At 42.5% G+C, this 16,686-nt stretch overlaps 1 protein-coding gene across 4 annotated transcripts in view; it reads right to left on the reverse strand.

Moving 5' to 3' along the window:
- The window catches only part of robo2 (roundabout, axon guidance receptor, homolog 2), a 195,444-nt gene that overhangs the window by 42,955 nt on the left and 135,803 nt on the right, over positions 1–16,686 (reverse strand). For all 4 annotated transcript variants that reach the window (XM_080428890.1, XM_080428888.1, XM_080428889.1 and 1 more), the window contains exons 8-15: positions 13,534–13,658; positions 10,350–10,521; positions 7,156–7,361; positions 5,713–5,794; positions 5,372–5,537; positions 4,248–4,414; positions 2,250–2,371; positions 126–357 (exon numbers count right to left, since the gene is read on the reverse strand). In XM_080428890.1, the coding sequence (XP_080285016.1) occupies positions 126–357; positions 2,250–2,371; positions 4,248–4,414; positions 5,372–5,537; positions 5,713–5,794; positions 7,156–7,361; positions 10,350–10,521; positions 13,534–13,658 (1,272 nt within the window). The remainder of the gene's footprint in view (positions 1–125; positions 358–2,249; positions 2,372–4,247; positions 4,415–5,371; positions 5,538–5,712; positions 5,795–7,155; positions 7,362–10,349; positions 10,522–13,533; positions 13,659–16,686) is intronic.

Consider the following 16,686-nt stretch of genomic DNA (forward strand, 5'->3'; position numbering starts at 1 on the left):
GAAGGGTGGCTACAGGGACGTGTGTCAAGGCGTCATGCCAAGCTTGCGTGTGGAAAGACACACACCACCTTGACTCAGCATCCTTAAAAGAAATTCGTATTCCCTATAAATCCCTTTTTTCATACCTTCCTCTGTGGTGCGTGCTGTCCTGGATTCACTGTCCATGCCCTGGAACTCATTGAAATAAGGGCGGACCTTGATCTCGTAGACAATCCCCTTTTTGAGTGCGGATAGGACCACGCCGCGCTCGGATGGGACTTTCACATCCTGGGTCTGCCAGGCTCCTGGGGAAGGTAGTCCCGACGTCTGCCTGTAAAGAACTCTGTAGCCCTGGATGAACTGCGACTGACGATCCACCTGAGAAAAAATGGGATGAAAGCAGGATTAGCAAGGAGGTTCAGTACATAAGAAACAAGGGGAGGTAGCTAGAATAGATAGCTAACAAACCAGATTATCCAGCCACAGCAGGGCATAAAACAATGTATAACAGATGTACCTTTTTCTTCCTATAGGATTGCATCATGCCACTTTACACTTTACAGGCTGTTACTGTTTTAATGGGCATTTTATCACTGGCTTTGACACAGTCAGTTCAATTACTACCCAGACATTGGCTCACAGTCCCAGCGCCCGTCTCAAAGAGTTTCATTTCCCAATAAAAACACTTTTAGCGGTACAACCGTTAAGGACATGTACCATAGTACGTCTCAGGTGTTACATGAATGCCAACTAGAGACCAAAGACATATTGAAGCCTAGCACAGAGTGTCATGCAGCAGTAATCACACACACCCTCTGGGGAGCAGAAGAGACTACACACCAGGGAATCTGTAATGACAGATATGTCCCATAGAGAAGACAAAGGGATGTGAGCTGTGATAACCCCGCTGCAAACCAATGAGCCGACCTACCCAGTAAACTTGAGCCCATTTAGCTAGACAAGGAAAGTTGAATTCATGCAGAAGAAGAGGGCGACATATCTCATTGCAATGGCTTATTAACAGTAGGAAAAGTGAATAGGGCTTGCAAGTGAGATATTAAGCAGCTGTTTTTCGCCAGTGTAGCCAGAGTAAATCAGCAAAATGGATTCCCTACTTGGTGTGTATGGTTAACGTAATGGAATGATTTGGGAATATAAAAGCTTTCTGAGAGTGGCCTCTCTGTTTATTGAATGAGACCTGATTGATTAGTTTGCAGCGTTTTGTGTTGATTACACATTACACTCATAAAGCAATGCTTTAGCATTACATTAGCGAGCAACTCTTGGGGTGAGAATTATTATGGAGGTTAATCAACATGTCACAGTTAAAACTGCTAAATTGTGCAAATGTACTTTATTTAAAAATGAAAACAGGCATGTCATGCCACTAAATAAATACATGCAACTGACTGATTAGTGTGGTTGTTTATAAAAAACTGGGACTATTTAAAGACTGAAAACAAGTCACATTAAGTAAATGGTAAAGACAGAGTGCTTAATGTACACGTTAACATTTTAGTTCAGATCACAGTTGTTTCATGTTTCAGAACAAAAAAAACTTTGCATGTAATGTTTGTCCTTATGAGGCAAAGATGGTATAGTTTGTCTGTATGTGTGTGGTGAGGGAGAAGCTATTCATGTGTGTACTATAAGTATGTACAGTATGCACTTGGATAGAATGAGAATGATGCATAGTCTCTACTGCTACACTCAAAGTGCTGATCTGCAAAGGTGTCTATTAAACATTAATTTCAATCTAGGTGTATCTGTGCAAAGCTGTTGTCTTAATTAAAAATTAACTAAAGATGTACGGAAGATTGATGAGCAACCAGATGTCCCTGACACATCTTTTGATGCTCCCTGCCGCTAAGAGAAGGCATTTTCCGCTGTTTGATGTTTGTGTGCTTTTAAGTTAGCAATTACTATATTTCAAAGCTGCAGCCTTACAGAATACCTTGACTTGAAATTTCCTGACATAAAACAAACAGTAGCCTGAAGGAACACCTATGTGGCTTCAAAGAGGGATCCTCTTTTAATATAAACACTTTTGACTTAACAGTCCAAGGTTGCAAAATAAAAGGCATGAGAGACACAACAGCAGAAAAACATAAGTCAGAACGATGTAGGGTTAAATTAATTGATTTCCTAGTCTTGTTCTGGAATTGAGCTGTACAGACAGAGGTCTACTCTGCATGCAGACGATTATGTCGGTCAAATATAATTGATGTATGCAACACACCTGATAATTGGCAAATAAGAGCAATACTTACTGTCCATGTAACCTGTATGGTTGTGGGACTCTGGACGACTGGATTGTGCAAGCGAACTATGACCTCACCCAGCTCCTTTTGTACATGTCTGTGGTCCACACCCTGAGCTGGAGGACTTATATCTAGAGAGAGAGAGAGAGAGAGAGAGAGAGAGAGAGAGAGAGAGAGAGAGAGAGAGAGAGAGAGAGAGAGAGAGAGAGAGAGAGAGGATGAACAGGGATTCAGTTTTCACACAGTTTCACAGACAGAATTTCTTACAATAAGCCTTAGTCCATCAGAAGTGGTATTGTTAAAAGAATGACTGAAAAGACCAATCAGATTCAACAAAGAGGCTTACATCCAGTGATCATGACTTCATTTTGAAAAGAAGCAGCTTCATCTGCATTAAAATGACCTCATTCTGTTTCTGTATAAAATCGCTTGTCTGCTTTGGAGAAAAGAAAAAACTTTGGCCCAAAAAGTCCTTTAGATCTGCACTTACTGGGGCCTGGCTGAACAACCACATAAATGAATGAACTCTGAATGCACAACCCTAGACATAAGGACACAGGGACAGAAGATTAATGGACACTATGACACTATTTTCCAGCTCATTTCCCATTTTGCACATGCACGTGTTTTGACTTAAAAAGGAATAAAACCCCCCAGTGCATGTTATACTGATGCTTGCTTTATACTTTCTTCTAATAGATCGACAAGCTTGTAGATCTCCTATTTTCAGCGTGCGACATCAGCAACATATCTTGGAGTTATTTACCAAGTGAAAAAGGGATAGCAAATAGCTCACAAGAGGAAATGATATTTCAAAGCAGCTTCACTCAGACAACACAACATAGTCATGAATCACAGGCCACACTAATGGAGCAAGACAGGCCAAATGCAGTTTAGAAGACATGAAAAATCAATTCATCTTCATTGACTGCCACTGTCAATAAACATGTCTATGTGTCATCTCAAGACCTTCCCCGCTGAGCAAGAGAGAGATGTGCTGCTATTAAAAAGCGAGTCCCCGCTCTCTAGGAACAGTAGGCTGCTGGCTTGCATTTGACAGCGCTTAGCCAAAGGTTGCAGGGCTATTTTGGAGGTGGACTTATCAGATCAATGTAATCTGGAGACTGTGGTCTGTCAGGCACCGTAATCAAATTTTCTTTGGATTTGGACACAGTCATTCTCTCCTGTTATGATCATTAACATAGCAGGGATTGCGCTAATGGAGTTATGCCTTCCAAACGTAGACACGTTTATTTTACATAATTGCCTAAGTGTAGCCCTAATGAGCTGGCCTCAGATGGGGAGTTTGACCTTTGCAAAGTTCTGTGCTATCTCAATGTAGCTGCTCAATGAATGCTGCTGAGGGGTTCTGATAACTACAGTACTGTATTACACAAATACTGATTATCGCATTTATTGGCACTGCTCTTACTGATTAAAACAAGGACGGGACGCAGGGCGGTTTTAAAACACTAGATTTTCGGGCCGCTATGCAGGCTTCAAATCCAGCCCTATATTGCGCTGATCAGAGCAATGGTCACATAGTTATGGCCATTTTAAGTGTTAAACACTGCTGTAGCGCCGCATATGTGCGCATATACCCCTGAACAGCGTTTGTGGTATGTTTGGTGTGGATTGGAGCAACGGGGTACCTGTGGCCCCCGGGGGCCCCCAACGTGGCCCCTGGTGTGGCTATTCTAATGGCAGACTCAGGGGTCTGTGGTGTTTGTGGCAAGGTCCGCAAGTTACGTTTGTGGCGTCCACCGTCCACCCGCCCACTAGGCAATTTTAAAATAGGATAGGATTGTGTGGACTAGAGCAGCAGATGTGCTTTCCAGAGCATCACCAATAGAGAAGGAATAATTACAAATATAAATTTAGCCAAAATAGTCACAGATTATTTCTTTGATTAGTAATTGTAATAATTACAATTACAATTACAAATAGGACAGTAGTGCCGTTATACTGCCCAACTCATTCCACAAAATGTGTGTTGTGTTAGCGTACCTTGTGTTCTGACAGGCTCAGACATGGGGCTGGGATCACTCAGGCCCTGGGTGTTGACTGCTCGGACCATGAAAAGGTAGATGGTGTTGGGCCGCAACCCTTTGACTGTAAACTGGGTGGTTTTGACATGATCCGCAACTGTTTGCCAGCTGTTGCTCACTGACTGGCTGCAATGAAAGACAAAAGGTTGATAACTGTTAGACATTACAATCCTTTTTACCTCCGCCCAGTGGTGGAAAAAGTACTCGCATTTCTAAGTAAAAGTATCAATACAGCAATGTAGAAATACTCTGTTAAAGTAAAAGTGCGGAATTCAAAGTGTATTTGAGTAAAAGTACAAAAGTATTGGTATTAAAATATACTTAAAGTACAAAAGTAGAAAGTACTCATTATGCAGAATGTCCCATTTCACAAGTTTTCAAATGTGTAAAATTCAAATTGCCGAAAGTGGTTAATATATGTTTTGTAATAATAATCAAAATCTACAAAGTAACTAGTAACTAAAGCTTTCAAATAATTGTAGTGGAGTAAAAGTACAATATTTGCCTCTGAGATGCAGTGGTAAAAGTACTGAAAATGGGAAATACTCCAGTAAAGTAAAAATACCTCAACATAACAGTACTTGAGTACATGTACTTAGTTACTTTACACCACTGCCTCCGCCAATGCTTGTTTATCAGGTAAATCGTTTGCGAATGGTGGCTGGGTTTTCATGAAATTTGGGGGGAACGATCGATAGGTTGCCCTGACGAGATGATTAACTTTTGGGTCATAAAGGTCAAGTAAGGTCACATTTAAGGGCAAGGTCAAAGTTACATAATCACTCATATCTCAGGTGGCAATGGCATATCTTGACAGCTTGATTTGACTACTGAGTGCAATCTTTTTCTTTTTTCCTTTTTTATGTTTATTATGTTTATTCAGCTTCCAGCATGATCACAGGTTTAAAAAGACAGGTGCCATTAAAAACACATAATTGTTTTGCTATCATCTCAATAATCAAAAGTTCAGAATCAAAAAATTGCAATTGCCGATCTAAAAGTCTAATAACCTATTATTTCTAGATGATATTAGTGTGCGCGGGTAACAAGTGAATGATGGTATGTTTCATTGGCTATGCGAACCTGAAGGCTTCAATGACATAGGAGGAGGTAGGGGTTGCTCCAGTCATCCCTGGCTGCCAGGACAAGGACACGCTGTTCTTGGTGACATCAGTGACTTGAGGCTTAGAGGGAGGGCCAGGCAGCTCGTTCTCATCACGGCTCTTTATCACCACCAACCCCCCAGATTCTGCAGGGAAAGAGGTGGTACACCAATCCATTGGGTCAATTTGGCACCATTTATACACTCATATATAAATTAAGAGGGACACATTCTGTGGTGGCCAAGAAGAGCTGAAGAGCAAGGAAATGCAGTATTTATTTAGATAGTGGTATACGTAAATTCGCTATATGCTTTGCTGTACCTTTGACTTCCAGGAATGCACTCCACGATGTTTCCCCACTCGAGCTGGCAGCCACACAAGTGTAGATCCCAGAGTCTGTGAGCTGCACACACACACACTCTCACAGAGTCAACACTTTAAGCTAAATGACTCCCCCTAATAACACTTTCAATGAAAGGGGACATTTAATTTTGTGCATCCAAAAAGGAGATGTAATGACTGAGTACAAGTGATCTTCCCATCAGGGATAGGTTGAACAGCTATAGGGTGACTTCTTCATGGGCTTGTCTGGCGGTGGCCAAATTGTGTGTCATTTGTGAGTGCCTCAAAGTGCTGACGCTAATTTCCTAATGAAATCCATTTTCTACTCGCCACCGCTCCATCACTCCCACCCCGCCCCCTTATTTCCCCACTGTCCCGCCGACCACAACAAAAGGCGAGCTAATTAATTTAGGGTGGGCTGCTGGAACCCCCTGGACCGATGACAGCTGGCTTGTCTCTCCATCCCTCTTAGGATCTTTGGTTGTTTGTTGGTTTTCGTCCCTGCGCCTTCCTTCGATTTATTAAATAAAATGTCAGTGGTCGGCAGCTTTGTCAAGCATAATGGATATTCCACTGAGACCTCAGAGTGGGGAAAGGAGGATGCGAGCTTTTTAAATTCAATCTACCCTAAATGTATGTATGTGTGTCTGTGTGTGTGTGTGTGTGTGTGTGTGTGTGTGTGTGTGTGTGTGTGTGTGTGTGTGTGTGTGTGTGTGTGTGTGTGTGTGTTTATAAACGTGTGTGTATATGTTTCTAACCCAAAGCTGGACCCCATCCAGCACTGCACACACAGCTGAGCCTCGTATGAGCTGTCACGTCACTAAGTGATAGTATCAAGCATTTTGCAAAGATCAATACCCTCTATTCATCTCTTTAGGCATTATGATTCCCAGTGTCCATCTAAGTTACACTTAAGCCATGTCCTATTGGACTGCCTAAGCTACCACCCTGCAGTGTTACATACTTGAGCAATGTCTACACGAAAAACTCACACAAGTACAAATCTATATACGCACACACACACATCCTACATTAACATACACACCACACACACCGGTGGTGACAATACCGGGGAAGTGGAGTTTGCAGATAAAGAACAAACATAAAGAAGGAATGAAGTTCAGTAGCAGAGAAGAACGTCAAGAGAGAGTAGTGGGAGGAAATGGGGAGGTTGTACCAACAATGTAAAATATCTGCTCACAGAGTGCTTGGACAGCAAAATCCAGAAAGTTAGTTTCTGTCAAACCAACATTCACACAGTAAAATGTGTTAATATATCCATTTGTAACTCAGAGATTGTACAAATGTACAAAAATGCATTCTATAATTATGTACAATCTCTTAAAAACAGCACTCAGGATTTTACTGTGCATTGATTGATTGATTACTGCCGTTTAAGACGGGGAGAGCGCCGGCCCTCACCTTGACGCTCTTGATCTGAAGGCTGCCCAGCTCCTGCAGGGACATGCGGGGGTCCTTGCCCAGCAGACTGACCCCATCCTTCAGCCAGCTGATTGAGGGAATAGGATCGCCCGACGCCTGGCACTTGAGCAAGGCCACGCTGTCCACCCCCAGAGTCTGATTGGACGGTCCCTGGCGAATGATGGGCGGCGGCCTGTCCGTGAGCACTGGAGGGACACAGGAGAAAGGGTTCGGTGAGTGAGATGACAGCAGTACTCATAGCAATACATCCAGTGACACCGACATCCATTTTCAGATAGACGCAGACCTCAGTATAATGGGCTTGACTGTAAAATACATGTCTGAGTGCACTTATAAAAAGTGAGTGAGGGATGTGGTCGACTAACATAAAGTAGGCTGTTTTTCTCAGTAGGTCTTGTAAATCGCACCACAGAACAATGACTAGTATCGTGAATTTCCAGGAAGCGCGCGGGGGGGGGGGTCCAACCTCATTGATGTGGCAGAGGGACGCTAAGCAGTTTCCAGTTACTGCCTGGATACTCACAGAAAGTATTTATACACCGACTCTGTGGTAAAGTGCAGTGGTAAGACTCTGGCCAATTGACTCAGAGTGGTTAAAATAAATGCTTTATCAAGTTCAGTGAGGTACATTTCTTCACAGAAGGTAGTCATGCTTAACACAAGCTTAGGAAGCCCTTCCTTGAGATGTTCACCCTGAATGCAACTAATAGATACGTTGACTCTGAAAAATGAAGCAAAAGAAATTAACACGTTATTGCAGTCGCGCACTATATTAATGCTAATGCTAAAATCTTGAATGAATTATGTTCATTTATGTGACGAGGAATGCCCGTGGGGCCCTTCTGTGAAATAGTGAAAAGTGTCAGAGGTGCTCGCTAGGTGAGTTAGCGCTGTAGCACACAGGCAGTTTATACATTTAGGGTTGAATAATGTGGCGCCCCCGTGGCATCACCGGGCCCACATTAATTAGACGGTATGGATTAATGATGGCAGACCTGCGGGGGCTAATTACCCAGTCTACCTCAGTAACCTTTCAACACATCCTCATACCCTCTCTTCTCACAGCTATGTCAGAGAGGAGGAAACAATACAAATTCTTCTGCCATGTTAGGATCTGCTCTTTCTTTAGGTACACTTAAAGAGAGCAAAAAAAAACTAATGGACCCTGGTCAGAGTGTACTGATTTAAGACCACTAGATGAACTACTGCGAGCGAAGTCCAATCCAATGATAATATTTCAACTCTAATTTAGTCCACTGGAATGTTTTTGTTAGTGCAAATGGTGGGCAAATTCATCATGAAGGATCATTTAAATCATAACGCAAACCAAGAAAGCTTTCAAAGCTTTCACCCCTATCGGGCTGGCTTCACTATATTTTACCTTATCCCATCCCGTCACCCAGGGAGTTCTCCGTCTGTCATTGCTATCACCTTGCGTGATTCACAAAGCCATTATGAAAAATTTTTCACTTCAACCTCGCCTGAACTGTAAAGGAGACTCATTTTTGCTAATGATACTCTTTGCTCGGATTCATGACTCCCAATGCATTCCTTCCTTCAGGAAATATGACAGTAAGCTATGACATGCCCTGATTAAAGGCACGCCCACTGAGAATGCCGGGTCCAGGGAGTAGATGCGTCTTGTATACAGACTATAGCTATGATGGAGTGATGGAAGCGGAGGAGAGGCTTGATGGAGGCCTTGGGTGTCTGGATCAGGAATTTCTCATTACTGATCTCCTTGAACCCACAGGCTGCCACCACCCCCACCTCCCACGTCCCCCCAGGGACAGTAAATCACCTGAAGACTGCAGCAGGTGTGGCCATGACCTCACCCTGGCCCTTTTCCTCTCATCTCTACTGTCCTTTTAGCCCTGCACAACACCTTCTGTCTTCCTCTCACACATTCCGGGTGTGTGTTTATTGTTTATTTTAGATCCCCATTAGTGATTGCCTCAGCAGTGACTATTCTTCCTGGGGTCAAACAGTACAATAAAAAATGTACAGTGCAATTAAAAAAGAACAATTAAAGTACCAATACAATATACACATTCACACACATACCAAGGACAAAAACAATTATCCTAAATGACGAAAGATGTATGCATTGCCTTGGGCCTTGGGCCTGTAGCACCTCCAACAGTGCCCATGGTGGACTATGCATGGCAGGGGCGTACTCTTCCCTGAGCCAGGCCTAAACCTGACCGCATAATGTATGTGCGTGTGTGTGTATATATGTATGAAAAATAAAGTGTGTCTGAGGTCCTTTTTCTGTTAGCACGTCCTTCTGTAGACATATGGATGGGCGTCAATCTTCCTGTCTCAACAGCAGAACAGATTACATACTCCCACACCTCCCAGTACCTCATAATTCATCCCGCAGACAACCCACGTCACTCACTCAATCAATCATTGCCTTCCACTTGCTCTCCCCCTTACTCATATGCATACACATAAGCGCACACACATACATGCGTGCCGCGCATGCATGCTGAACCACTTTAAATCTGCTGTCCCTATTTTGGGAATGTCATTATTGGTGAAATGAAGGAAAAAAAGGTAAAATTCAACTACAAAGAAGTACAATTATAATTTATTCCATAGTCCGTGTCAGTACAGTTTAGGCACATGCTTAAAGGAGAACTTCATATTATTAATTAGTCATCACTAATGCTCATCAGATGGCAACATTTTCGTCTACTCACTCTATGTCTCGTTGGTGGGATAAGGACAGTTCAAAAGCCTCATTAACAGGGATCCAAAGCTAATAGAAACTACAGCCTTTTTCTTCCTAGAATGTTAGCACGTTAAATAGAAAGAAAAAATTTAAGTTTGAAAATCTTGACCAAACCTGCCTACCGATGATGTCACTGGTGGGCAGGTTTCTGAACTGTCCACAGCCCTACTCTGAGACACAGACTGAGTAAACAGAAATGGTGGCATTTTATAATGAGCATCAGTGAGGACAGGACCATGGAACAAGGTTGAAAATGGTTGAAGTGGTCCTTTAAGGGTGATTTGTACTTAGCTGCGTGCCGGTGTCGTGCCCCGCAAATAGCAGATATACTAGCTTTAGCTTGTAGAGCTGCTATTTTCGGTGCACGACACAGCACACACCCAAGTATAACTCACGCTTTAGTGTGCTGGCGTTAGGAGAAGGTAATGTGTCTCACCATCTGTGACCTCCAGTTGAGCTTTGGCGAGGATGCTGCCAGCTACGGTCAGGGCCTGGCAGATGTAGTAGCCAGAATCTGCCCGCTGCACAGACGAGATGGTGAGGTCTCCGCCAGGCGACACTGAGAAGCGGCTGTTGGGTTGCTGGGGCTGGTTGGGAAACAGCAGATTCTGCAGGAAGAGTAACACACAGTCGATTAGTGAGGACAAGGCATCCATTATCACTAGGAAAATATCCAAGAAGAACACGCTCATAACCTTCCTCCACACTAAACACACACACACACACACACTTTCAAACAAGTTCATCCTTCGCTGGGTTAACGAATTAAGCGCTCAAGCAAAGGATTTGAGGGCTCTGTTTGACAAAACAGAAGCTTCTTATTCTTGGGCCAAGCCAGAGGCTCCAGAGTGTTCCGACTCCTGGTAAAGGCTGGATTTTCCTCTCTGCTTCAACTCCATAATGGCTTTGGGGAGGCTTGGTTTGCCCACAGAGACCACCACCATTTGAGCTAAACTTCTAGTGAACATAATACGGTTTATCTTTAGAAGAGCAGGAGTGATGGGTGGTAATGAGAGGCGATCAGAGCCCTGTGACAGCCCGAGGCAAGGCTGTTGACATTGACTAAAACTTCACCTCTAACTCGTTTTTGTTCTTCAGCAACCCCCACTCCCCTCATCCCACACTTTTCTTTTGTTCGTATTCATTTAGTTTTCTCCTTTGTTCCTCAAAGCTAAGGATCAGAAAATAATACATTAGCCAGATTCAATTACACCTAATGACTTTAATGTAGCAAATTATGTGATTTTTTTTAATGATGCCCTGCCCACCTCCAGTGCATGATATATGTCCACTTCATTATCCCCAAGTGTGACAGAAAGGCCTTTCTCTCGCCTAATTACTGGACTTAATTATCTTTCATTTGTTCTCTCCCGGTGTATGTAGATGCAGTAGAGAATATACAGTAATAAGCATTGATAAACACAGACAGAGAAAGGTGACTAGGAGAATTAGATTGTTATTTGTTTTACTCAAAACTGTAACATATCATTCCAAAAGTTTCATCCTTAAAGCGGCACTATGTAACTTTTTTTTACCTATTAAAACCGGGGAAAGCATCTGTGTCATTTTAGTTAATATAGCATCACAATCATTTTAACCATTATTTTCTACTTGTGCTATAAAAAAATAGCAGATATACAAGCTCAAAGCGCCTCACTTCATGCCGCGCTGTGAGCTTGTAGATGTGCTATTTTTGAAAAATATATATGAAATGAAAAAACTAAAATGCAAAAATTCACAGTGACTTGCTGTTAATCAAAATCGGTCATATTTTTAAAGCGAACATTTTTACAAAAATCTTTGCTTCTGGGGGTCCCTGACAAAATATTTTGAGATGGGGGTCCGTGGCGAAATAGCCTACATATAATTCCTTGACATGAAAAGGTTTGAGCACCACTGATATAGCAACATAGGTTTTTCAGAAAACTGACATTTTTTTAATCGGCCTCAGGTCTTAATGGGTTAATGAATTAAATGTAATTTTGTCCAATTTGTATGGTAGAGAATGTTATACAATATAACTTATACAATTGGGGTGGTTGTATTTTATCTCCCGTTCATGTCTCACACAGGTCTCAGACTGTACCTGATGATCAAGATTCAATTTATCCCCTGATCAAGCAGGCAGGCTCTATTAGCTCAATGGTAAAAATTTCAGCACTTGTGCAGGAAACCGGGTTCAAGACCGGGGTAGAAGAGGAGCAAGTTACATAATGCAGCTTTAACCGCAGGAGAGGGTGAATCATGTACATAGCATAGAACACTAGTAACACTAGTACAGTAAGTAGAACATGTTCACAACATGTAGCGCTGAGTCATACAGCTCACACACTGAGCTGTGAGTCTGTGAGTCTTACATGCAGCCATGTGTTTAACGCAACACATATTTGAATGAATACGTCACATAAGTATATATTTTACTCCTTGGAGCAGCACTTTGGTGTAATTCTAGGCCCTTGGGGCTTGTGTGTGTGTGTGTGTGTGTGTGTGTGTGTGTGTGTGTGTGTGTGTGTGTGTGTGTGTGTGTGTGTGTGTGTGTGTGTGTGTGTGTGTGTGTGTGTGTGTGTGTGTGTGTGTGTGTGTGTGTGTGCGCGCGTGTGTGTGTGTTTGTATGTGTGCGTGTGTGAGAGTAGATGTCTGAACCTCAGCCAGAGCTGAATGGTATCTCTGGCGCATCTACAAGTTCCAACAGGCACTTAATTGGCAGTGTTGTGGAGCATTGCGAGGACACCCAGGCCTTTCAATGGCTTATCTGTACAAAGTGAGGGATAGGATCGCTCTTATCAGCATAGGGTCACAGGGAACTGATTAGCGCTCTGCCAGCCAGCCACACCACCGTTTGGCAGCTGCTCTGAACAGAGCTGTATCGGTGTGTCTCTTCTGCCGATACTGATCGGAGATAATGTACTTTTTCAGGTGCCTCTGTGTGTGTGTGTGTGTGTGCGTGTGTGTGTGTGTGTGTGTGTGAGAGAGAGAGAGAGAGAGAGAGAGAGATACTAAGTGAAGAGTGTGAGAACTAACAAGTCATGATGAGCACAGTCAGGAAATGTAGATGCTGCCAAGGGAATACAAACTAAGCGCTGTGTGCTGATAATACAAAACATGAAGTAAACAAAGAATGCTGCAAGATAAGATGATAATGCATTCTCACATTGTAAGAAAGTGTGTGTGTGTGTGCGCGCAACATACACAGTAAGTTATTCAGGAGTTATTTTATCCATTTCAAATGGACCCATAAGGGTCCATTTGGTTATCTGTATGTAATCTGTATATAAAAGTTACATAAAAGCTGCAATCCAGTATATTCATATAATACAACTAACACAATTGCTGGTTCTCTTCTATTGAGAAATGTAGATCCTGTGATCAGGTAGGACCACTAATGGTCCACTAGAGGTATTGCATGAAACCTAAAGCGTAATATCTCCCAAACGAGCTTGACATTTTTGCTCGGCAGTAGAAATGTTGGTGCTCGCATGGGAGACCCGGGTTTGAATCCCGGGTAGGACATACATCTTATGCCTTTTGCAGCTTTAACACGTCTTTTTTACTGTGTATAAACACTCTGCAAGTCTAAGCAGAGTGTTTTGATGTGTGTATTTCCTTTTTGGCGTTCTTACCTGGCTTCCCTCCTTCTGCCAGAAGACAGCAGGCTGGGGGTTTCCCTTGGTCTCGCATGGGAAGGTGGCGGTACGTCCCTGGGCCACTATCTGGTCCCTTGGACGGATAACAAACTGTGGCGCCGCTGGGGGTCAAAAAGGTTTTAAAAAAAGAAAAAAACAGTGTCAGTTCAATGGTAAACAATGACAATATGAATCCCTAATAGAGGTGCAACAGTTAATAGAACTCATTGATTTAATCACTTATAGATTATAGATATTTAATAAAATAATACATTTTGGGGGGAAATTATGAAATGTCTTTTTTTCAAAAAACATGAACAAAAATAGTGAATAGTGATGAATTGCTGCTGAATTATTCAATTAATTGCAAAAGTAAGGGATAGAATAATCGTTATAATAATCGATAGTTGCAGCCCTATGGTAAACAATGAGAATGAATCTCTAATGAAAGGTTCAGGGATTAAGGTCAACAGGGTTGGGGGGTGTGGGGTCTTCAAGCAAGAACAAGCACTGTACCACACGGCCAAATCAACAATGGGAACGCTGTAGAGAGCTTCCATGCAGCATTATTGATCGTTGGCTTTATTCATTCTGAACAGACAGGAGAAAAAAAGAAAATGTACACCAAGGACTGTCATGACTGCCATTGCCATGGTAACCAAGGGGGGCCATTCATCCAGGTGAGGTTGAGGCTGAATGAATGACGGTCACATCTGCATTCATGTAGGGGGACAAGCGCCTCGGTCACAGCACCATTTAGGAACACAGAGGCACACAGCCATGTCCTGGAGACATCCAGCTCTATCTACAGAGACAGACACACAGGTGCATGTCTAGAGAAATCACCATCGAATTTTCCTGTGTAAGATTTACTGGGCATCAGAGAGCAGCTGACACAAAAAAACAGATCAGAAGTAGCTCTGTACTTCAGATCAAAGCTGAAGGTAGAAAGGAGCTCTAGAGAGAGAGCAGAGAGCGAGAGAGGGCGGGGGGGGGGGGGGGTAGTAGAGAGAAAGGAAGAAAGTAAGACCCTTTCTATTTTCATGTTATCTCAAGCAAACATTTCTCATTCAAAGACCATGGACTTGGTTTGAAAATGACCAGGATTCTTTGAAATTGCATGTTCAACTGTCTCAGACAATATTCACTGCTGTATCAAAAGAAAGGCGGTCTACTCCAGTAGCCAGGCAACAGACAGTCCTTTGACTCATAGCTCGATAAATCTGAGCACCAAAAGAGAAAAGTTACACACACAGTGTGCAGAGAAGTTCCTTTGAGATCCCTCGACCTTTCCCCAGTGGCAAGGACAATCTTAGCACCTCCCTCTCCATTTCCACTTCACCAAGCAAACAGCTTTCGTAACCAACAGCTTTCATAACTTGTGATGAATCAGAGTGCATAACTGAAAGATGGGAGGGCAAAATAAACCGAGTACCCATTCACCTCACAAACACAGAATGACTCACAACAGTACAGAGACAATTTGTGCTGCCAATTTGTTCTAAAAGAAGAGAGCTTTACATAATCTGTATAAACCAACCAGCTTTCATAGACTGATGATGAGATGTTTTGTTATATCTGAGCTGTGTTAATGACAGGTACAGTTTGTTTTAGTAAACAGTACATCTGGACTATATTTATCTCAAAAGAAAATGCTGAATATTATCACAACAAACTCAGGGTTTGCAGATGGCTGAACCTTGAGCGTAGTTACATGGCCCTGTGACCTTTCCTTATTTGTCAAACTGTGTGTAGGCCTCCTGCTGACATGAACTATGTTGGCCATGATTACAAATCACCATCACGTTCCGGGCAGAAAAACTGCCTCCTACGGGGGACATTTAAAATCATCAAATTACAGACATCTAATAATGTCATCTAAGAGTGAAACACTTTTAATCCTCATCAGTGGATCAGATTTTGATTTTGGGTTAAATATAGTTTTCTTATTGACATAGATAACTCTATGATCACAGATTGGATATCAAAGTGACCCCAATGCTGTTTTTGGGCGGTGAAACCGCCCCTATAAGTGAGATTTGGAAAAATGTACATTCTCCTGCGCTGTGATCTGGGCCCAGGAAATTAGTAGAATTATCCTGCGCTGTGATTGGCCAATCACAGTCTATTCAGGACTGTGATTTGCCAGTGTCACATGACACATGTGCATAGCCCTATATAAGCAACCATAACTTGAAAAAAACCAAATATTTGTTTTTTTCAAGTTATGGTTTCGTCCATCATAAAGAGTGTTTCAATAAATGTATTTATCTTTTGTACATGATTGGTTGACTCCATTCAGTATTGTGATTAGCTAGCAAGACACCGCCCACTTCACACAGGGTGTGATTTTTTTTGTTTGTTTTGAACTTCCCAAAATCTAAATCTGATCCACTTGGACAGAGATTAAAAGTTTTGAACTCTTGGGCCCTGGAGCCTTCTTTCATCAAACTATCATACTTATTATACAAATGAAAATAAAAGACTTGTTGCAGAACATCTTAGATTCATTATTTTTCTTTTGATTGCAGTGTAAGTCCTTGAACTGTCAAGCCAGCTGGTTCCAGTAAGGGCAAACTCTTCCCATTTGGCAGATTTCTCCATGTAATCCCTTTCTGGGAGTATGTATTTGTCAAAGATACACACAGTTGGGATTGAGGCAGATGGCTACAGATTTACAGCATTCCCATTTGGCCCTCTGCCGCTTAGTTAGCTTGTGCCTCTCACATTGTTGGGCCTGATACAGCCCTCCTAAATCACAGTCTGGCAAAGACTGTTTCCTCCTTTTCTCTTCCACTGGTCAGTCCATCCCACACATTGCATCACCGCTAACCACTCACAAGTGTTAACTACAGACTGGCTTCTATCACAGTCCTAAATTTGCCTTTTCTCACACTCATCTCTCACACTTATCTCCATCGGTTTCTCCTCATCTCCTTGTTTCCAAGGCACTTGTGGCACCAGTACACAAACACAGCAGGGGGGTGTATAACGTGATCATCACTCCATCAGAATAAGTCAGTGGCAGGAGTAGGAGGAAAAGTCACAAAAAGCCCACAGAGGGATGATAATCTACAACAGAGATGTACAACAAAAAAGTGTATTCGTACCATAGATATTAAAAGTATAGATAGGTCATAAGGGTCATAC

Source organism: Gymnoscopelus braueri (assembly GCF_963280865.1).
Source record: "Gymnoscopelus braueri genome assembly, chromosome: 5".
NCBI lineage: Eukaryota > Metazoa > Chordata > Actinopteri > Myctophiformes > Myctophidae > Gymnoscopelus > Gymnoscopelus braueri.